Source organism: Euprymna scolopes, chromosome 13, assembly GCF_053919585.1.
Source record: "Euprymna scolopes isolate OS-2025 chromosome 13, ASM5391958v1, whole genome shotgun sequence".
NCBI lineage: Eukaryota > Metazoa > Mollusca > Cephalopoda > Sepiida > Sepiolidae > Euprymna > Euprymna scolopes.
Genome location: NC_136494.1, coordinates 96,818,197 through 96,842,375, shown reverse-complemented (window position 1 = coordinate 96,842,375; position 24,179 = coordinate 96,818,197). Strand labels below are relative to the sequence as shown.

Here is a 24,179-nt window from a genome sequence, read left to right as displayed (position 1 = left end):
ATATATATATATATATATATATATATATATATATATACATACAGAGAGAGAGAGAGAGAGACAAAGCCTTATGGAAACATCCGTTCATTAACTCGGCTCTAGTATAATAGAGATATGAAAATTAATGTTAAATATATTTAATACCTGGGCAATGCCGTGTAAATCTACTAGGATTTTAATAAATCCATATAAAAGTCTGATTTTATTTAATATTAAAAAGATTAATGTATTCAATATATATACATGCATGTGATGTTAATCATATTACAATCTTATGCATAGAAATCTATAACAATCTATTTGTCAACTGATACAAAATTAAATTGTCATATTTGAGATAATAATGAAACAAGACAAAGTAAATTTTGACTTATCATAGGCCATCACCCTACTTTTATGAAATGAAAAAAAAAAAAAAGCAATGCGACACGCTCAACTTTTCTACCTTGTCTCTTGGTCATCATTGACTATTTTTGGCTTCAATGTGGTCAGTCTCATTTGCTATTTTTAGAAAATGACATCATTCAAATTAATCAATAAAACTATGCACCTATGCTGACTCGAGATTTATTTTCAGACAGGTAATAGAAATTTGTGACACACGCACTTATAGATATATATATATAATCCAAAATCATTGGATTTCAAATATTCACTTAAATTCTATAAGTATAAATATTTATATTCTTTGATTGACAAGAAGAATAAAATATTATTTTAAACGAGAATTTTCAGCTGTCTTCAGCATTTAATAAGCGAATTATTAAGACCAGTTGAAAATTTAAATCTCCCTCCAATAACATTTTAATAAAAACAATAAAATTTGCTCTCTTCACGTAACACTTGATACCAGTCTGAGACACTTGTGATGATGATTTAACTGCAATAAAGTGTTCAGTACATTTTATTATCAGTAAAATTATTAAAATAAGTGAAAATTCCATGCACAATTTTTTTCTTTTACTTCAATTTTAAAGTTTTCAACATAAAATTTCATTCCAGAATGCTGTCATATTTCAAAAAAGAAAAAAAATTTTTTTTTTATAATATCCATATTTTGTTGTGGCACTTGACGTGTTGGTTTTTAAATTCAATTCCTGGATGTAAAGAACAAGTGAGCATCAAGTATGTTGATTTTTAAAAAAGATGTGTCGTTTAATAGAGACAGTGGGTTAAAAATACAGTAGAACCCCGGGATATGGTGGCCCTAAGATACGTTTTTTTCTTTTCAGGTTACGATGTCGAATACGAGGTCTTTCCGGCCTATGGTTACGGTATTCTTCCCACCTTAAAGTTTTATTAATAATGTGTATTATATACCATATGTATTTTGTTACTAATTTTTTAATATGTACTGTATAAAATTTTGCTTAGGCCCCACCATACAGCGATTTCACCTTATCATCCCAACCCCAAGAACGGATTAATGCCATATCCAAAGGTTCTACTGTATGAACACAATTGAAAAATCAGAAACCTTTCGATTCTATTTTTTCATTATCAAATTTTTCCAAATAAAATTCCATTCCTAGGAGAAATGTATCTTGACGAATGATAATACAGTACACTACCCATATGACCAGGATTGTATCATACATATTATAAATCTATTTATTTATATATATATATTATTTCCATAATTTTCATCATACATCTATAATGAAAAAGCATGATTTACATTATGTATTGAATCATCAAATATTCAAAGACAGGGAATATAATAAGATATTCCATAATCCAGGGATTTTCAAAAATCTATGACTTCTCTTCAGAGGAAATGAATAGTCAAATAGAATAGAAGAAACTTACTGGCCAGTATAAATATTGAAATTGTGATATATATATATTATATATACACACATACAAGAAAGTATAAGAAAATATGGTAAGTAGTAGTTCGCTTGCCATTAAGTATAATTTCATACTACAACTAATATGAAAAATCAACTCAGAATGAGAACAAAGGCAAATTGCAGACCTAGTACACACAATTGAATGTTAAATATTCTTTCAGACATAATAAATGTAGCTTATCTTAAACACTTTACTACAGTTTCATGGATTAGTTTGCCATTGGAGGTACAATAATTTGATTAATGTTTTTAGACATTTTAATGCATCAAACATTTATTTATATGAGTACAAATGTTTAGTTTTTTTGTGCTTCCAATGATTGGATAATCTATGAAACTACAACGAAATGCTAAAATAAGTCACATTTGTTGGTAATGCCTATAGGACTAGTGTCTAAGGTCTCTCTGTACAGGGGTTTGTTAGGACAACCTGGCATGAGGACACTTCCCTCTACAAGTAAACACTAACAAAACATTCGAAAGAATATGGTATTCGAAACTCAAATAAGATCCCTCAGTATGGCTACCCCACGCTGGCTTATATAGGGACTAGTTATATTGTCTCTAGTAACAGCACTAAGTTGGATACTCCACCAGACTAGATGAATTCTTGTCCTAGAATCCAGTAAGATAAAGCGACCACAAGAAAGATGTGCTATAACAGAGTTAACTAATCAATTAGGAGAGGAAACTTCTTTACTAACTTAATGTTTGAGAGATAATGGAGAACTTTCAAGTATCTATGTATCTCATACAGAGATCAAGTGTTCATTCCAAAAAGTGAAAAATATATACTAGCAAAAATATGAGACTGGAGAGAGAATATTTTCATCAGGCTAAGAAAATACTATAATGGTGAACGAACATATATAATATACTGACCCTCAAAGATACTGACCAAGATGATGAATGAACACTATCTGCCGACTCCCAAAAGTAGGAGTTAATACCTGTGGGAATGACATCAGGACAGAATCGATAGTACACTACTTTCCTTCAAAAAAATGGAGGGTAATCCTGGGAGTATGGTACAACGAGTAACAAAAATATAGTATACTACTCCTAAAATAGGAGGTAATGCCTGGGAAAACTGTATCCTGATGGATGATAATACAGTACACTACCCATATAATTATCTAGAATCTCAGAATGTTTAATAGGAAGATGTAGATCAAATTCTTAAATATTTCAGATAGACTTTAAGAATGTCCTTGTAAATTCATTTGAAAATGTTCTAGTCCAAGTTTTAACTAATGTGACTTGTTCACAATGTATAACTCATTTGAAAAAAAAAAAAAAGTGGTAAATTTGCTTTTTACAATCTTTATTGCCAATAAAACACTTGTGTGCAGAGATAGTAAAAACTGTGTTCCATTAATCCCATTAATTCTTTTTGCAGTAGAAATGATACAAAGATTGTCTTAATAATATTACAGACAAAAAAAAATTTGATCTGAACCCTTTGCAATGAAAACAGCATTATTTAAATAACTTCAAAATTCAAATCAATCTAGCCTACATCTTACACAAATATTCCGGGTTCTTTTGGGTTATTTTTTACACTAATGGGTTGCCATGTATCAACACCAAAGGCTACTCGAGGATAAAGTTTAATGAGGTGGATTATCAGTTAATGAATAAGAATATTATGAGAAACTTGAAGATGATTAATGGAATGAATAAAGTTTGATTACTTATGAGGATGGTTTATAAAAAGTATTTGTTGATATTGGTGTCATATTCACTCTCATACAATTCAATAAAGACTCTTAGAAATGACACTCAATTTGAAAGACGCTTCATTTGTTCTCTAGAAACAAGCCGAATCTTATATCAAACTAAACCATGTAGTGCCGCCGCCAAATCTCAGTGACTTATGAGGTTTCTTGTATGTCCAAAAATGTTTCGGCTGCAATGGGAGAAAAAGGTTTCTTGTGGTAATCAACGACATCCACAAATTAAATGCCACCTGTGATGCGGTCTGTAGAAAATTTGACAAGAGGGGACATTTTCAACTAATTTGCCAATCAAATCGCACCCCTAGGAAGGTGACTTCTGCTTGTGAATCATCAATTGCATTCGTTGTAACTGCTGCATCAACTGACTGTCGAAAGCCATAATTAAACTTTTAGAAAATTGAATAATCCTGGAGGCTCTGGTGGATGCTGGTACCTCAGAAAGCTATACATCATCGAACATCCATAAGTATAACTGGCCAATGTAAACTTTTCGCAGGAAGATATCAATGGCATCCACAGTCTTATCAAGCAGTACATTAGGTCATTGCTATGCAACATTAGCATATAAAGGCTTTACCTACCCACGTTTCAAACTTTCAGTTCTTTCTTCTCTTTGCTCAGATGTCTTACTTGGCGACAACTTTCTCAAACTACACCCTAAGGTAGAAATACCCTGGAGGAGGGGGGGGGGGGAGTACTGTATGCGCCATAATGGCATCCCGTCTTGTTTCTCCACCACTATTCAAACAGTTATTGCCTAGTTGCAAGGCTATTGCTACAAAATCCAGAAGACACTCACCGATCCATCAGCACTTTATACAATCCAAAATTCATGACCTAGCAAAAGACAGTGTTGTTGAACCCTCTCACTCTCCCTGGAAAGCGCAGGTTCTAGTATCCACTAATGATCAACACAAGAAGTGTCTTGTCATTGCCTATAGTCAGACGGTCCACATACCTTGATGCTTATCCTGTATCAAGAATTGATGACCAGGGGGTGGGGGGAATTGCTCGCTATTCCTTTTTACTACCCTGGACTTGCAGAATGTGTATTATCAAATACCAATACAAAAAGAGAAAATATTCACAGCTTTCGAAAGCTGTAGAAATCTATACCAATTCTGCCATATTCCATTTAGCATAACAAATGGTGTATCAGGTTTCCAACAATCGACAGACAATCTAATAAAATGCGAGAAGGTTGCCGACACTTTCGCGTATGTTCATAACATCAGTATATGTGGCCATAATATGATGGAACATGATGAAAACCTTAATCGTTTCTTAGATATTGCCAGGAAGTATGGCATAAATTTCAATGAGAACAAGAGTATTATGCGAACTGAGAGAGTCACCCTCTTAAAGATATGAAGTGTCATTTGGATGTGTAAAACCAGATCCTGAACGTTTCCATCCTTTGAGGCATCTACATCAACCACAAGATGCTAAATCACAACAGCAGGTTGTCAGAATGTTTTCATATTATGCTCAATGGATAAAACTCAGTTTCTCAGATAGAACTCGATAGCTAACACAGAATCAAGTCTTCCCTCTACCTGAATTCTGCTTAGCGGATTTCACCAACCTCAAAGAAGAGCTCTAGCAGGCTTCACTTATGACAATTGATTGCAACATACCCCTTACCATAGAAATGGACATTGCCCTGGTTACCACTCTCAATCAGAATGGCCACCCAGTTTTCTTTTCCCAATCTCTTTCCGTCAGCGAGCAACATTACTCTTCGATCGAAAAAGTACATGCCATCATCGAAGCAGTAAGTAAATGGTGTCACTAACTTATCAGTTCTGCCTTTAAACTCATTACAGACCAACGCTCCATAGCTTTTATGCACGACTTGAAACACAAATAAAGCATGAGAAGGCAGAACACTGGGGAATTGTACTATCACCCCTTACATTTGATGTAATATACCATCCAGGGAAAGATAATGCAGTCGTAGACACTTTCAAGCAGTTTGTTCCTCGTCTAATTCAATCAGTCTACGAGACCTACACGTTTTATTGTGTCATCCAGGCATCACACGAATCTCATTGTGGACATCTGCAGAACCCTCCTTACTTCATTGAGGATGTTCGATGAACTATTGAGAACTGTTCAGTCTGTGCAGAATTAAAAATCGCAATTTTTTCATCCTACTAATTGTAAGCTTGTCAAAGCGACAACCATTTGAACACTTAAGTGTTGACTTTAAAGGTCCCCTGCTATTAAATAGTTGAAACAAATATCTAACAATTATTGACGAATATTCACACTTCCCCTTTGACTTTACTTGTCAAGATGGGTCCTCACAGTCATAAATTGTTTGTCAACTATTGTCGCTGTTTAGTACTAACAGAGGTCCATCATTCCTTTCAACAGGACAGATTTTTTTTGCATAGAAAAGGAATAGCAACGAGCCGCACAACCGCTTATAACCTGCAAGGAAATGGCCAGGTAGAACTACTAAATGCCACGTTATGAAAAACAATATTGCTGGCATTGAAGTTGCAGAGACTGCTGATTTCTCATTGGGAATCAGTTTTGCACAATGCCTTTCATTCCATTCGTTTGTTATTGTGTATTGCCATTAACGCTACACCTCACAAGTGATATTACAGTATAATCGGAAATTAACATCTGGTACCTCTCTTCCCAGTTGGCTTTTGAATCCAGGTCTGATCCTGATAAAATATAATGTACAGTCATCTAAGTATGAACACTTTGTTGACGAAGTTGAATTGCTAGAATACAACCCTGCCCATGTTAGATTGCCAATCTTTACATTTAATCTTCCTCTGAGATCAGATCTAAGCCTGTCTTTAAAATCCACATTACACATCTGTCATATTATTCTCATCATTTATAGCCATACAATGAATTCAGAATGTTAAGATTTATTCTGAAAACAATAAAATCTGACAAACCACTCAACAAAAAAGGCATTTCAAATCAGAGGGCACATCTAAGACATCATTTTAAAATGAAAGGTTAAGAGAATCTTAATCAATGCCTTCCCCACCCTACCTCACATTGACAGCAGATACGTGAACTTTTGACACAAAAAAGATAGAAATAAGTTTAATTATTGATAATCAATAAGAATTCTAAAAACTAACAAAAGTGTCAGCATAAGAGTTATCATTAGAGGTGGGGTTGGATAGAAAAAACACTCTTTTTGCTAGATGACACCACGCTAATTGGTATCATGACTTTAAATGTTTTGCAAGTTTACTCAGTAAAAGATAATCAGCTTCTTATCACAAAAACTATTCTAAAAATGAAAAACCGATTAAGAAGTCCATCGTTTCACTTCCAACATGCATTCATTAACCATCCATGCCAGGTTCCTCAAATTCGCCTTTTCTGCATATCAAAGTAGCTAGGATAAAATGTATTAACTTTAACCTATGATAATATAAAAACAAAAAATAATGAAAAAAAATAAAAGACTCTTAACAATTATAAATTTCTTACCTATACATAGAACGATACTTATGCAGAATATGGACTGCTTTTTTTTAGATAGGATTTTCAAATTAAATTCAAATTTTATCATATCTTTTGGCTGTTAAATTGTTAAGTGAAAGTACAGAATAGTTACATAACACCCTTCTCTCCCCATGTTAAAGATTGGTTTCAAAAAATAACAATTTCAGCATAATCCGTGATATGTATAAACAACAAAATTACATATCGATAATTAAAGTTTTTGATACATTAAAATAATTTTTACGCTACAAAAGACAGTGTGTATCAGCAAGAGAGGCGGCAAGTATTCTAAATCTGGTGTCACGTGATAGTCTGTGAAACCATCAAAGGTTTTGCCAGTCTGAGAAGATAGTCTCATGACTACAGAACAGATACTATACTACTCCCTCCTGAATTGAGCATTAAAAGATAGTACAATTAATGGATGTAACAGTATAGTTTCAGCTTCAGACTGATATCTCCATTTAAAAAACTCACTATGTTTCCATTTTTTCACACTGTATCTCCTCACAGACGGAAAGTTACAGAGCAGTGTGAGGCATTTTTTGAAGACTGTTTTTTTTATGTGTCTTTAATCAGTTAAAATAGCTGCTAAGAGGTCAAAATTGAATTTGGCAAGTGTAAGTAGACTTAAACTGCGCTTCTACACATATGCAAATAAATATACATTAGCATGTTAATTTCTAATGCAACTGACAATGGTTGATTCTGTAACGTTTCAGGCTGGAGTACTACAAATTTTGGTTTCAATTTGGATTCTAGCTGAGGATACGCGAGTCATTTTTTTGAATTGACTAATAATAAATATGAAATCTGTATAAATTAAAATATATTTAAGCATATTTTATGACCAGGCAACGCCAGGCACCCCTGCTAGTATATATTATAATTAGGCACAAACAAGAGCCAGTATTACAAAAAGACATAAAATCCTGAGACATGGAAATACAAATAAAACTCATCCAAAACAAGGAGACCGGATATAAGCAAACAAGAAAGAAAGAAAAATGTCAAATTTTATTGTACCACAAGTTCATAAGGTGAAACTGAAGGAAAAAAAAAAAAAAAAAATGAATACATGCTGCTCGCTAGAGAGTTGAAAAGAGTACAGAACATGAAAACTATTGTAATAGAATACTAGAAACAATAAAATAAATAAAACAAAGAAATTGGGATAAATTGAAATCATAAAAGATTTTCATTAAAAAAATATCACAGAACTGATGAAAATGATTAACAAATTAAGAAAAATCATTGAATGCAGAAACCAACCACAGATGAATTAAAATAAAACTAGAATTATTGATGAAGCATATAGAGATGAACGAAAAAGAATAAAAAATGCTTGAGTAAAAATAAAAAATGCTATAACATGCCCCACCCCCACCCCACCCAGAATGCAGAGGTATCAATATCAGTTGGAACCATAGAAAGTGGACATGGATAATCTGAGTGGATGGAAGGACAGAGGAAACAGTGCCATCCATACCTCAATTTTTTATCACACTCCAGGTAATAATATCTGTATTTTACCAGAAGACAAGAATAGTGACAGATACCAACATTTCATACATGGTCTAATTTCGTTAGAATTGAAGTTTAAAGCAACATCTTCATGACTGGTAGTCTTGAAGTTCTTTTGTCAATAGAAAGTACTTTCAGCTGTAAAAAGCAATAAATTGTACTACAATCCGATAGATTTTAGATTAGAATCAATCACTGATCTGTGGATTATCACAGTACGTCATTTCAGCAATGCAGTGATTTAGCTGCAGATACTGCAATTGCTGCTGACAGTTTAACCAAAGTATTTTAAATCAATCGTTGTTGGAAGATCCTGGCTTCAGGTCAAAAAATAGAAAAGGTTTGGTCATATTAAATAAAACCATTTCTTTTTGACTTCTGCTTTTTGTTTAGTGAAAGTCTTGCCGGTGTATACTGGAGGAAAGTCCCTTCTGATTAATACTTAATTCTAGTTTAATTTAAAAACTCTACATTAAAAAAAATGAGTCTTTACTTTGGGATGCTTCTTTTTTTTTTTTTTTTTTTTTTTTTAGAATGGTTTGTAATAAAATGTTATAGTCAAAATATATTTTTTAATCTTTACTTTGAAGTTTTTTTCCAGAATGGTTTTATATCATTAAAATATAAAATAAAAGTTTACATAAAAAATAGTTTTTACTTTTAAATGTTTTTTAAATATCTTGTAATAAAAATATTTTTTAGTCTTTACTTGAAATGCTTTTCAAAGCTTATATGAAAAATATTTTTAAACATTTAAAATTAAAAAAAATATTAAAAATCATTTAAAGATTTTTTTTACATAAATTTTTACAATATATTTTAAAAGTAATTTTTTTTCATGTAGAGTTTTAAAATTAAACTGGAATTATGTAAGTATTAATCAAAACAAATTCCTTTGGATACACTGGCAAAACTCCTGCTAAAGTGAAAGTCAATAAGAAACAGTTTTATTTAACACTAGCAAACCACTTGGCATTGCCCAGTCATAAAATACGCTTAAACATGATATTTTAATTAATTCAGATTTCGTATTTATTATTATATTGGACACAATATATTGTAATGATTCAAAAAATTAAAAAAAATAACTTGTGCGCCACCACCGAGAATCGAAACCAAAATGTTTAGTTTACAATTTACTTTTTCCTTTGATGTTAATGCTTGACATGTTTGCTGTAAGGCTAAAAATTAAAACATGAACCAATAACTATTACGTTACACATGCATATTCATAATGCCGTCGTTCGACCTTCATCTGGCAAATTAATTTTTGTTTTTTTGTTTTTTTAATTGTCACACTTTTGCACCGATTTTCCCTGGCTAAAACCCAAATACAAAATTTTGCATGGGTTTGAATACTCTATATATTTAAGTTTCATGTCTATAGACCAAAAACTGGCAGGAGTTTGGTAGGCAAAATTTTGTTAACAAATATACACATACATAAATATATATAGAAAGAGGTTTGTGCTTACTTTTTATGCAAATATTGCGCAAGTAGAATATTTGCAGGAATATAATTACACATAATAGTTAACTAAAGATGATCATCCCATAAGAAAAAAAAAAACTTATAGGGAATTAATTAAAATGAACAGTTAAAAGGAAGATGCAAATTAGCTACACCTTTTGTACATGAATACAATTCCACAACTCAGATAACAAAGTTGTATTTATTTTTTAAATAAATATAAAAAAAAGGATTTTTAATATGAATATCAATACACAAAAAATTTTATAGAACTATAGATAACCGAAAATTCTTTTCAGAATTTTTTTCCACAAATCAAAACTATTTGTCTGGAATTGATTTATAGCAAAACTTATTTTAATCATACAGAAATATTTGTTTTGAGGACTATTCAAAATAGTGGCAAATCAAATAGTGCTTTAGGTTAACAACAGGACTCTTTCATCAAAGTTCTGATGGTTGATGAAAAAGCCTCTTAATAAAGATTTAATCAGGTTGATGTTAGTCTGCTGATGACCATCTATCTACAACTATAGTTGTAATGTGTTTACCTTAAAATGCAAGAACAAATACCTGCCCCAGTTATACTTTTCTTGAGCCATGCCACCAAATCTCCATCATGTAAGAGATTTATTATGTCTGCTGAGTTTCCCTTTTGTCATTTTAAAGCAGTTAAAAAATAGCTTGAAAAAAAAAAAAAAAAAAAAAAAAAAAAAAGCACAAAAGTTTGGGACAATATTCCATACGGACACAAATACAATTAAAGTTTAACCGATAAAAATAATAAGTTAATACTGTCACTGGAGTCACCACCTAATTCATTCTGGCTTTGACAATTTTCTTTTGTGTTATTTGAATTCTACAAACTACTATTCTTATCAAGTGTTTATTTTCAAAACGTTTCGGTTGATGTAACCTTTAACGTTCTTAAAGTATATCTTGCCAAACTTGGTAATCTTTCTGTCAAACTTGGGATTCAGTACAGAATTTCGAATGAAACCTTTTATTTAATCCATGGAGGTAGCATGCTTTAGTTCTGTCAGCCATGACATAGTAGAAATCCTCAGTAATTTGCAATTGCATTTTGAGTGTCGCCCGCACCGAAAATAGAACATGCAACCTCCAGAAGAGTGTAACTTACAAGTGAGTTTTACCAAGTACTTTATCTGTTATGCCAGGGATCCTGAAGAAGGTCGGAGGTTACATCAACCGAAAGATGAAAATAAGATTCTAGATAAGAACAGTAGTTCAAAGAATCCAAATAATATGACAATCAATCCTCATCTCAAACTTTCAGAAACACAATTTTCTTTGTTTTATAAACGAAGAAGTTGAAGACGCAGGCATTTAATGCAATTGTGTGTATGCAAAATCCATTGCTTGCAGCATCTTGGCACCTTATATATTCATCTATCACCACCATTGGTTTGGGATTTGAGGCTCAAAGTGTAATCACACTAAAACCTGACACATGCAATGCATGTTGTCACATGAATTCTTATAGCTACTGGCGAACAAGGCTTTCTATTTGTATCTCCAGCGATTGCTGAGAACTTTAAATCAAAAAATTTATAGAAGAATGTATATGTATAGAGAAGCATGTTTACAAATGGGCTAATAAGAACAAACAAAAGATGCCTTCAATCTATCGTTGTCATTTTTCACCAGAATGAATGCAGAGCGTTATAGAGCGGAAAGAACACAAGAAAGCATAAGGTTGAGAACAGCTGCCACAATCTTGGTGTAGCTCATGTTTTTTTTACTTGTTTGCCACCTCAAAGAAATTTTGTGTGAAACAAAATCTTCAAGTGCTGATGATATAAAGAATACCCTAAAATAATGACTAAAACCTAAATCTTATTATTTCAACAATGAAGGAATACAAAAATAAAAGCTTGGTTTTTGATTTGAAAAATGCATTTTAAAGAATGGAAACTATATCTAATATAATATATAAAGGAAAGTCAGTCTCTTTATCATTTCTTTGTCATCATAGTTTTGTTTTTTTTTATACAAAATCAAGATTTGATTTCTGGTTAGCCAGTTTTTTATGGGGATAATTACAACATGGGGTTAAGAATAAAATTTAATTCCTTCCAAAATTACTTTGACTTTTTTTTTTCTTTTGAATGGTCACCATCTTTAAAAAAGATGTAACTCTTTATTCATCTATACAGGGTTATTTCCATTTGATTAGATTAGTTAAAATAAAACATACTGTAACTAAATACACTAACAGGTTAAAATAGTTAGCTAGTTAATAAATAAAGCGAGTTTGTCAAAATTCACCTTATTCATTGAATGACATTCCTACCCTTAAAAGTGTAGTAATATCAGCAGCACCTGGGTGGACTGAATAACTAATCTAATGTCAGTCACCAAGTGAATGACCGATACAGGTGTTGTTGATATGGTGTAATGCCATCAATATGCTTCTATGTGATGAATAGGGCTATGGCAACATGTTCTTTTCATTGTTTTGACTCTTGAGTATATATCTGACACAGTTAATCAACCAAGAACCACATCACTCTATATAAAAGCATATAAAATATAAACGGATACACACTCGAGAGTCAAAACAATGAAAAGAATATTGTCCTAGCCCTAGTGATGAAACAAAAACTAAGAAATCGAAAATCTTACCATTAACTTGCATCCCCCATTATTTTGTTCATATGGAAAAATATACTTATCGATTGCTACAATTTTCTTGCGTTGAATTTATCTCACAGACATGCCACACAACAAATACAACAATTAAAGAAATCCATGAAAAACTATCACAAAAGATGCATCTGCATTTCATCCCCCATGCACTTGTGTCAAATGCAACACTACAAATCAACGGCAGTACTTCTGCATGTCAGTACAAAGAATTTTGAAACGAAAACACATTTAAGTTTATAATAGATTGACATCCTTCTGTCTCAAAAGACAATAAATGGTTTACAGCAGAGCTGATACTTCTATGCATTTAACATCACATTCCATTTGTTCAGGGTTCAAACGCTTTCTTTTATTACGTAAGCTCAGTAGTTCTTAGGGTTCAAACATTTCCAAATTTCACTATGTGGTCTGCTCCAATTACTTCCTAGTTTCCCTTGGCCAGCCAATCTTTCTGCAATTTAAAACATCCATGCTTCTGCAACCATTTATCCAATACTCCACATGACCATACAAATGTAATTGATTTGTCCAAAGGATAACCCTATGCTGGGCAAACGTAGTGTTTTTAGCAAATATGCAAAATGAATGGCCCACGACCTTGTGTATTAGTTTTGCAGTAGATAGGATCGTGGTTTTCCTGAAACAAATTTAGCACGAAATCAAGAACACACAGGTGTAAACAAATAGAGATAATTGCATAAAAATCTGTGTCGCCTCCCATTCTGAAGTGTTGTGTATCCAGTCAATCACAAACATTTATGTAATATAAGAGGGTGAAATTGCTCATGAATTTGTCTTCCACATTTTGTTCCATTACGTCAATGTGCTAGTAGTTCTGTCTCGTAACCTATCCGTGGTTCTGGTAATGTTGCTATTTTCATTCCTCATTTGAAAAGACCCTATTTTGTAGGGTTAAAATAAATGTACAAGATTTAGCTAAATAAATTTTTGGTTTTCTTTCTTTTAATTTGGATTCTTGCTCTGCTACACATTCCTATAGAAATTGCTCTTTTAGAAACACACACACGCACTTGTTTTCTTTTTGTGTATTGAAAACCCTTTTTTCTATTTATTTAAAAAGAAAATACAACTTTGTTATATATGGATCGTGGAATTGCATTCATATCTAGCTAATTTGCACATTCTTTTAAACATTTTAATTAATTCCCTATTAGTTTTTTTTCTTATGGAGTGGTCATCTTTAGTTAACTATTACATGTAATTATATTCATGCAGATATTCTACATATTTGGATAATACTTGTGTAAAAAGGTTATAGTAAACACAAACCTCTTTCTATATATATTTATATATGCATATTTATATTTGTTTTAAAAATTTGGGGTTTTAGTAAGGAAAAATCGGTGCAAAAGTGTGAAAATTAAAGAAATAGAATTTGCCAGGTGAAGATCGAACGATGGAATTACAATATGCATGCATAATATAAAAGTTCATGTTTTAATTTGTAGCCTTGCAGCAAAGATGTCTTCATAGCTCAGGCATTAACGTGAAAGGAGAAAAAATAAATTGTAAGCTAAACGTTTGTTTTGATTCTCGGTGGTGCACAAGTCATTTTTTTTTTATAACTTTAAATCATTACTATATATTGGGTCCAATATAATAAATACGAAATCAAAATATCATATTTAAGTATTTTACAACCGGGCAATGCCAGGCGGCTTGTTAATATTTATATATAACAAATCTTAAAATCAAAATACTTGAAAAGAATAGGATTAAGAAAGCAGATTTTTGATAAATAATGGGCTTGCTATTCTGTATCAAAAAAAAAAAAAAAAGTTAAAACGTACACAGCTTATTCTTCCGGTTGTGAAGTCATAGACACAGATGAAACAACACTGATGAGTTAAGATTTTTCCTAATCATTGGATAAATAAACCCAAAAATGTACACACAAAAAAAAAAAAAAAAAAAAAAAAGAAAGTGACACTGACAAAAATAACGCATTATTATTCATTATGTTCAGTATTCTGTGAAACGGCATTTTTTTTTTAATTCGCTTTATTTAATGAACAAATAATGAGGGGGGGGCAGTATGAGACAAATATCTATTTTCCTTTTATTTATGTATTTATTAAAATTACTATTTACCAAACTTTATTCGTATATAAGTGTAAGAAATTTTATTGTCTTAAAATAACCAGGAAAAATAAAATTCCGGTGACAACTTGCAATAGTGAATTGGCGCACTTTTACTCTGAAGATAGGTTGAAATTATAGGTACTTATATAGATCAGCTCCCTATGGCTGTCAATATTGGCTTGGTGAAATCAGACAAATTATGGCAATCGAAATGCAACCACACAAAATTAAAAGTGGGTTCCTGAAACAGAAAAGAAATAACATTTGCCAATATATTTAGATTGCTGCATTGTATTTAGTTTGTAAATTGTTGAGTTACCCCAGGGTAAAGTGAATCATGAATGATTATCAATATTTTCTCCCAGAGTTTAATACTTCCATTATGGATTGGATCAGGCATTGTCCTTACATGCCCATTAGAAAGTTATCATACTTTTGTCTCAGCACTCTGATAAAGCATTTTTTTTTTTTTTTTTTTTTACACCAATAAAATTTTTGCCAATTTCTTTTTAGATCGCTTGAGAAATCAAGTGTATGATATTCTTGAAGTGAGAAGACTATATAACTATAATTGCAAAGCATTTTTAAAGTTTTTGATAGGAAGCAAGATTTTTTTTTTGGAATTAAGTGACCGGGATAAAGTGAGTCTATGCAGAGTTTAAGAATATCCCATAGTATTAGTTTAATTTTATATTTGTTTCACATTTGTGACCTTATGATGCTAGTTGGTTGATACATGACATTGTGATGAGTACTGCTCTTTAACAGGATTTTTATTGTAAAATAAAATTTAATAAGAGTAAATGAACTTCATCTTATGTGACCCAACCAGCTACGGTAAAAAGAGATTAACCCAGAGCAGGGATTACAGAGAGCTAAATGAGAGCTATGGTTGACAATTGCCCCAAAACGGGGCCAGCAAAAGAGGAATTAGAGCTCTTTTTATTTTAATGGCAGGCCTGGAAAATATCGGATCACCCTGCCAGTTGGAAGGGGAGACGGCATGGTCACCGATATGAAATACATTTCCTTTGTAAAGGAAAAAACAAAGTTGAAAATATGAAACAATATGTCCATGAAACATGATTATTTGGAGCTCGAGCTGACGCATTTGTCTGTACGGGTTCCCGGGTGTGAGAGACGATTGACATCGTTAATAGAAAATTACCTGATCTGGATGTGGGAAGAGGTAGCTGATTATCCAATCAGGACGAACCAAGGTATGATAGAGTGGACATCGATTGGTCAGCTGGGACGCCTCAGCATACTCCTACCCACCCCAACCCGCAACATATAAGCACGTGCAGAGAGAGAGAGAGAGAGAGATAGAGAATTTTGGAGATTCTTGACAGAGTTTGCAGAGAGTTTTGAACTCGGGGAAACTATCCACCGTTCCTCACTCTACCATTTGATAAGCACTCGTCCGTTAACCAATTAGAAGTGAGAATTGGTTATTGAAAAGAAATGGCTAAGGCCTGTTTGTAACTGCCAGAAAGAGAAAACTTGCAAACAACCTTTTGTTCCTTTTTTTTTTTTTTGATTCTCCTGTGAAAAACTGTACATATATAGTGTTCTTATTTTTCTATTTTATGAATAATTAATTCGTATGAAAACTACAACCAGCATCGGTTATTATTATTGTTAATTTAAAAAGACAACCAGTTTGAATGATCTTCCTTTTCAGCAGAGGAAAGAGATCATTCGCAACTGCACCCAACATCATATCAATCCTATCATTGTGAGAGCAACTGGAGTTGCGTCGCAGAACTTTGATGGAGGTCCTAACCACCTAGAACTACACATTGTGGATCTTGTCAACTGTGGGTTGAAAACATTATATTGAGGTCCACGACAGGGAGTCGGCCCACAGGAAAACATCCATACTAGACAAACTTAAAAATAAAAGACTTCCTTGTAACCGTGTGACCACTGCGGCCTTCTTTGTGTTTCACCTTAACCAAAGTCAGGTCATCACACGAGACATTATACTAATATACATGTGCTGATGAAAAAAAAAAAATACTTAATGATATTCTTTGTGATAAATAGAGGTGGTCCTATTCATCTTGGTAATTTTTTCCAAGAATCGTAAAGTACTTCATTATTGTATGCTAACCAGCCTATTAAGTATAATGGTAAGAGTATTCACTAATGTGCCGGGAAACTGGGGTTCAATCCTAGGTTGAGTCATACGAAAGACTTAAAAATGGTGCTTGATGCCCCTTGCTAAACACTTAGTATTATGAGGATAAAAGGCATGTGGTGTAATCTAAGGAATCGAGAGGCGACCTCCCCTACACCTCGGGATAGCAGCTAATGCAAAAGGAACCTTCGAGTTGCCCTTGACTATAATCGGCCACTTAGCTTTGTCTTGGGTTTCCAAAATCCAAGGAATTGTCCACCTCTCTTTTCAACAGTCAGAAACAACTATTGAATTGGGAGAGAGAGAGAGAGTGGTGTATAATGTCGATATTTGAAATAGTATCGTGTCAGAGTGAAATGCAACAATTTATGAAAACCAATAAAATGTCCGCGTGAGTGAAAAAAAAAGTGTAAAAATAACACTAAAATACAATTTACAATTAATAAATAAACACCAAGAATTTACGAAAAGAAATACGATGTAATAAAATAAATCAATGAACAAATGTATTATTGCCATTTAAGAACCGGGCACCCGATATAATTTCGTGTGGTCGTCTTTCGGCTATAGTCTCATTTTAACAATCAAATATGGGCAGACATGTAGGAGGGGAGGGGATCTATACCAGTTATCGCATTTTGTTTTGTTATTTGTGCTTTCCTAACCTCAAGACGCAAGTATATTTTACTTCAAAAGAACCGATAAAAAGAAAGCGACTCGATAAACAAGACACACGAAGAAAAAAATGCACGTAGTGAGGTCGCACTCATCACATGATGATTTGAGTGGGAGAGGTGAGTTGCACTAGAAAGTGATCGGTTGGAGCGTCGAGGGAGACAATGAATGAATGGCTGAGAAAAGATTAAAAGAAAAAAAAATGACACTAAAAGTAACAGACAATAATGACAGAAAATAAATATGGATAAAAAAAAAAAAGTATAAAATGACACTTAAAAATCTTGTGCACTGTCAATCGTCAATAAAGTCGATTTGTCTTCTTTTTCGCCAGCCAGACAAGAATCGACCACCTTTCATTTCTTCATTAGATCGGTCGACACACATTATATATATATATATATATATATATATATATATATATATACACACACACACACACACACACACAGTCATCGAAATGGTGAGCTCTGGAAAGATGCGATTTCCTAAGAACTTTATATAATGGTAAAAAAATTCTAAGAATTGTTCACGTGTTTTTCTGGTCAACAGTGGTTATTACGTGATTTATTCATTTTTTAACGATTAATCGATTATTTATTACAATGCAATAACAAAATAAAACGAATCTTTTGGTATTTATGCACTTTTGTTACCGAGCTGAAATAACATTTAGAAAGTCATTCTTAACATGGGGAGGAGAGAGTTTTGTAATTATTCTGTACTTTCATTTATAATAATATAATAATAATAAAAAATATATCGTATATGAATTAAACTTTAAAATACTATTTTCTAAAAAATAGCACGGTAACAAAAGTGCATAAGCACCAATTTTTCCATATTAAAAAAAAGATTACGAAATTAACCAACACATCAAACTTATGGAAACACATCTTGTCTGATTGCTTTATTAATACAACGATGATGATGAAACGTTTCATGCGAGTTGCATTCAACCGAAACAAATTAAAAGCGTGTGTTTCAATTTTATGTCAAATTTTATGATTACATTTTAAAATTTGGTTTTAAATTTTCTCGTTATTTTAAATTTCATAAACTATTCCATTAATTGACAATCCAAGTCAATTAGAAAGTTTTAAAAACTTAAAATAAAAAAAGGCAGTTGTATATCTATCAAAGTTACAAATAGGCGTGAAAACACACAGGATCTTGTTTGATAATGTTAATAATACAGACATCTGGATTATTTCAGACTACTGTTTTCATCTTGATTTTACATTTACGTTTCAATCGCTGTAACCGCCAGTCGAGACATTAATATACGAAAAACAGCAACAAAAATTGTGAATATAATGTCAGCATCGTAGTCCTTCAAAACTGACAGACGTAATGACATTTACTTTAAACTCGGGTGTGTAGTTAATTAGTGCTACTAGTTGTATTTATGAATATAAAGACGTGGGACTTGGTTGAAAAACTTAACTTGCAAAAATCACACACACACACACACACACACACTTGCCATATAGTCATCATTCTCGAGACATACTACTGCACTTTAGTTGCACTGAAAGAGTACTACTTTTAAAGTGTAGTGCTGAAAAAGACGTACGAAGTAGATGGGATCCAATAGGGTTAATCTTAAATCAATGGATCAACTATCAAAGTTGACTAAAATAAATCAGTACACAAAGATGAAAAAAAAACTTCATCAATAGCCTACAATCCAGCATAAAAAAAAAAATTAAACAAAAGTGTTTGATGTATTTGGCATTCCTACTCAGGCAGAGGTTTTAAAGAAAAAAAAATCATTGAAAATATTCATGTTTAATTGTTTACATTTCCTTTTAATAGAATCATTAAAAATTAATTTCTTTGATCAATAGATGAGCATTTTGCAGTAAAGACAACAAAACAAAAAAGGGGTAAATATATATGTATATCTACCCCTTTTTTTGTCTTGTTACCTTTACATTTGTATAACGCCAGCTTTTTCTGACGAGAAGCATTTAACTTCGAAATTCCATGGTTTAAAAAGGTTTTCTCATTGATCCCTCTTTCTGTAACCCTTATTAACTTGCTAATGTAATAAAGTTGCTATGTAACTTTATTCTTTATCTTCTATTGTTTGCTCCTCTTAACCGGGTAGAGCATCTTTTTTGTTTATCTAGGTAGATTAGGTTTGCCTTAGCATTGAAAACTTATTGTACAGCTTAATTTTATTACGTTTTATATATCAAATAAATTTTACCATCAGTAAGACAAGATACTCTTCTACCTATCTGGAAGAGTTTGAACTTATTTTAAAGCATTTATTTAGTTTGAAACAAGTAGTGTCTAGTTTTAAGTTAAAGCAATAAAAGAAATGGCCGACAGGAGACGGTCATCTGGGAAGTCTATAATTGATCAAAAATCGAAAATTAAACACGGGTAGAAACCCATTCAATAAATGTCATCTTGCCTTTAGTAACATTTATTAGTTATATATTTATTTTTTATTTTGTTGTCTATACTGCAAAATGTCGCAATAGTTAATTAAAAAAAATAGATGATTTCATTTATATTTGTCAAAGTTACAATATAGGCGAGACACACATAAAATGTTGAAGCTATTTACTAGTCTCGCGAGCAGAGTCTGAGTGTTTTTTTTTTATTATGTGAAGAAAATCCACCCCACCCCAAAAAAGAGGGGTGCTATGGGTTTGTAAATAAAAATTTTAATTGCCTCAGTCTAGAAGGATTTATACTTCACTGGCCGAGGACAGAACAAATGAAGTATAGTTGCCTACACCACATTTTAAGTTCATGCACTAGTACTGCACTTTTGCTTTCAATTAATATTTGATTAATAAAAAATATTGCCAGCCACGTAGTCACGAGAAAACAGACATACAAGAAGTAGTCACACATTTTATTAATCTACAGATTATGACATTCTTCATTTGGGCATTTATAATCCGTGCTTAATTTTTTTTTTTTTTTTTTTTTATCTCACAGACTATAGAAATCAAATTTTAAATATTTCATCAGATAGACTCCAAAAATCCCTGGACTTTTTTTATTAGAATTATTATTTAATTAAAAACATTATAGACCACTATTTTTTTATGTAAATAAAATAAATAATTGATAACAACTTGTCAGAGTTTTATTTCATATCTTTGTAAATAGGAAATCGACAATATCCATTTGCGATGTAACAAACGATACTTCTTCAAATCTACGGAAGACTGGAAGGAACATGAAAGCTGATTAGTCAGTCTATTTGACAACTCGCTTAAATTAGAGTTGAATTTATAACGACTTTAATGTCGCAGTTGAAAATAAACCACTATCCAACAGATATATAGTTATACTTAATGTTGCTAGATGAACCTTAAAACAGTCAAGACACTGAAACAGAACATTAAACAACAATTATTTCCAAAATGGTCACCCATACAAATACTTATTTTATGTAGATTATCTTCGATGAGATTTTATGAATAAATAAAGCTGCAAAATAGAAATCGTTTCTTTTTCTTAAGACGTAAAGCTTTATAGACAGTCGCAAAATTAAAAGGTGTTCATAAAAACATCGATCGGAATGTTGCAAATAGGTTTTAAAAACGTTAAATAAATATGATCCATCGACCGGGTATCCCGTCATATTGAAATATCCAAATTTATATATATATACGTTTTCATAAGATAACATTTCTATTCATGTGTATTTATTACTGTATTATTGGTCGATTTGCAGTTAAAAATACCACATTGTAATGTAGGATATAGTAACAAAGTAAAAGTACCTATTAAAGATTTAATATCGCTTTTTTGTTTTGTTTGTTTTTAAGAGAACTTAGTATTTTGGATCCATCAGCCTTTTCTGTATTTGTTATTTTAAGACGTAGGGTTCTTTTTTATCATTAGTAATTTAAATCCAGCAAAACAAAATACAATGTTTTTCTTAAGAAAAAAAAAAAATGGATACTAAATCACATCTTTTTTATGAATATTTTAGTTTCTACATCTCCAATTGCAACATAAATTTTAAAAAATACCGAATAATCGTATAAAATGGGTGTCTTTTTGAAAAGTAAATTTAAAACGATTAAAACGTACATGACCAAAATCTTTATAGGCCTTTGACTTGGTATTCATTTATTTATCATTCTCCATTTATTTATTTTATTATTTCCAGAGTTGAACATAGAATTAAAGAAGATAATATATAGACTGTAATAATATAGTATTCGGAAAAAAAAAAAAAAAAAAAAAAGACAATATAAGATGCTCAAAAGTATAAAAGTAAAATAATATAAACGCTGTGTACGATTTCGGAGTCCCAAATTCTCTTAAAAAAAAAAAAAAAAAAACGTCATTAATATGAGATTTTCGATTTGTAAATCTTGAAATTTTACATTGATGCTGACAACGTTTTTCTTTTCCTTAATTCATTAAAAAACATGTTGTAGAATCTATTTCTGGAATATTACGATAGTATTTTATTTATCTTTGAATTTAATTGAATGAATGGCGTCTTTTTAAGAAAGAAAATTTGGGACGCTGAAAACGTACACAAGCTAAATCTCGATAATTGATTTTATGATTTATTTGTTAAATCATGTTATATACATGTGTGTGTGTGTGTGTGTGTGTGTGTGTGTGTGTGTGAATTGTTTCGCTTACATTGACAAAGTCAAGGGTTTGATCTGGGAAACCTCCTCAGAATCAATTCAAAAGGATAATGAATTAAAAAAAAAAAAAAATGGTACTAGTCCGTGCTGAAATAACATTTAGAAAGCCATTCTTAACATGGGGGGGGGATTGTACCTATTCTGTATTTTAACCTTACAATTTAATAAAAACAGATATCATAAAAATTTAATTAAACTTGAAAATACTATTAAAAAAAAAAAAAAAAAACAGCGCGGATCGGATCAATAAGTGCATTAGCATCAAATTAATAATGAATTGACTCCGAGGAAGTCGTATTTCGATGTAAACTAAACATCCCATAAATATCAGCTCTATGAAATACTTGTCGATATTTACACGCTCCTATTTCGAATTAGTGGCCGTGGGTCGCCATCAATGAACTGTTCATCTTGCACCAAAGCGTCATAAACAACGTTTTAAATTTAATTGAGACAGTTTCAAGCCGATATAAATGATTGCGCACTAAAAATAATTCAATTAATTTCATACATCGTAATAAAATCGTTTTTACAGGGTTACGTAAAAAAGAAAAGAAAAAAATACATAAAACACTCTTTTTATCATTTTGTTCTCGCTGGAGATGGGGCATCCTACCAGATGCCAGACATTCACCTGCTATCTCATATTCCATTCAGATCTTTTAAGAGTCTAACAGTCCCTTTAAGTGCAAGTGTTTGTGTATCTATTTTGCACTTGGTTCAACGGGTATATTTGTCAGATATTTTTTTTTTAATTTCTTTTCACGAGTCCGGTTGTTCCTATAATTATTGGAATGGTGCTATTGGAAACGGATGTGATTCTATAAAATTATGGGATTTATAAAGATAATATGCAATATAGACAGCAAAAAAATCCTGTAATTGGCAAACTGAAGAAACAGGCATAACAAATAATTAAGAAAATATAAACATGAAAAATTCAACGTTTACCGTTGTTTACTCACCGTGTGGTTTATTCCCCACATAAAGACACTCATTAAGGGCTCATTAGCCCTGAAAAGTTTCACCTTCTGTTGAACCGTCTTCATTTTTAGTTGCTTTCTTTTAGCACTGGACATGATTATGTTTTAGATATACAAATTATACAATATATTACTATTAATGCTAAGTTTGTCCAACCCCTTTGGTAGCCTATACAAGAGAAATATTTAGGACTTATAATTTATAAACACCTACACAGATCTAAAGAAAAAAAAATGGTGTATATTTTCTATTAAGCGAAATATTCACACTTTTTCTTTCATTTTTTTTTTATAACTGTTCTGTTGAAGAATATACAAAATAAAAAAAAAATAAAAAAAACAATGCACGTGTTGATAAAAGGTATTTGTAGATGAAATATAAATCCTAGTTGGTTTATTAGACTTTTAAGAAATCTACATGAATATTTAAATTTTAAAAATATATATTTATTATAATTAGTTGTTTTTATATATTTTTGTTTGGGTATATCTAAATTTACAGGTGTGTTAATGTGATGACATCTTTTGTTTGTTTTTTAGTTTTTTTCTGTTCGTTAAGTTTCATCAAGTGTATACACGTGCTTTGTTTTTCTTTTCTTTTAAATTAACACTTTAAAAATGTGTCTACAGAGAAAAGGGGGGGTATATTGGTTAATTGGGGGAGTTTGAAATGGAAAAAATACGGATATCTGCATAAAATTAAATTAGATTTCAAAATGAGAGTAGAGAAAATCCAGAAGAAATGGGGGGGAGTCTGTTTCAGTGGTATCACCACTTTTATGAGGAGAGCTTGTTAATAATAGATAAACTGGCGCATTCCAAGAATCATAAAGGAGAAATGATGAAATTTTTAAATATCTTTAAGACTTCCTACATAATCTAGAGG

The 24,179-nt window shown here is 31.6% G+C and overlaps 1 protein-coding gene across 1 annotated transcript in view; it reads right to left on the bottom strand.

Annotated features, from left to right (window-relative positions):
- LOC145292097 (phosphatidylinositol 5-phosphate 4-kinase type-2 alpha-like) overlaps nt 1-23,708 on the bottom strand; it is a 265,122-nt gene extending 241,414 nt beyond the window's left edge. Inside the window, exon 1 of the mRNA XM_080138179.1 lies at nt 23,276-23,708. Coding sequence (XP_079994305.1) covers nt 23,276-23,389 — 114 coding nt within the window. The 5' untranslated portion in view covers nt 23,390-23,708. The remainder of the gene's footprint in view (nt 1-23,275) is intronic.
- Nucleotides 23,709-24,179: the final 471 nt, after the last annotated feature.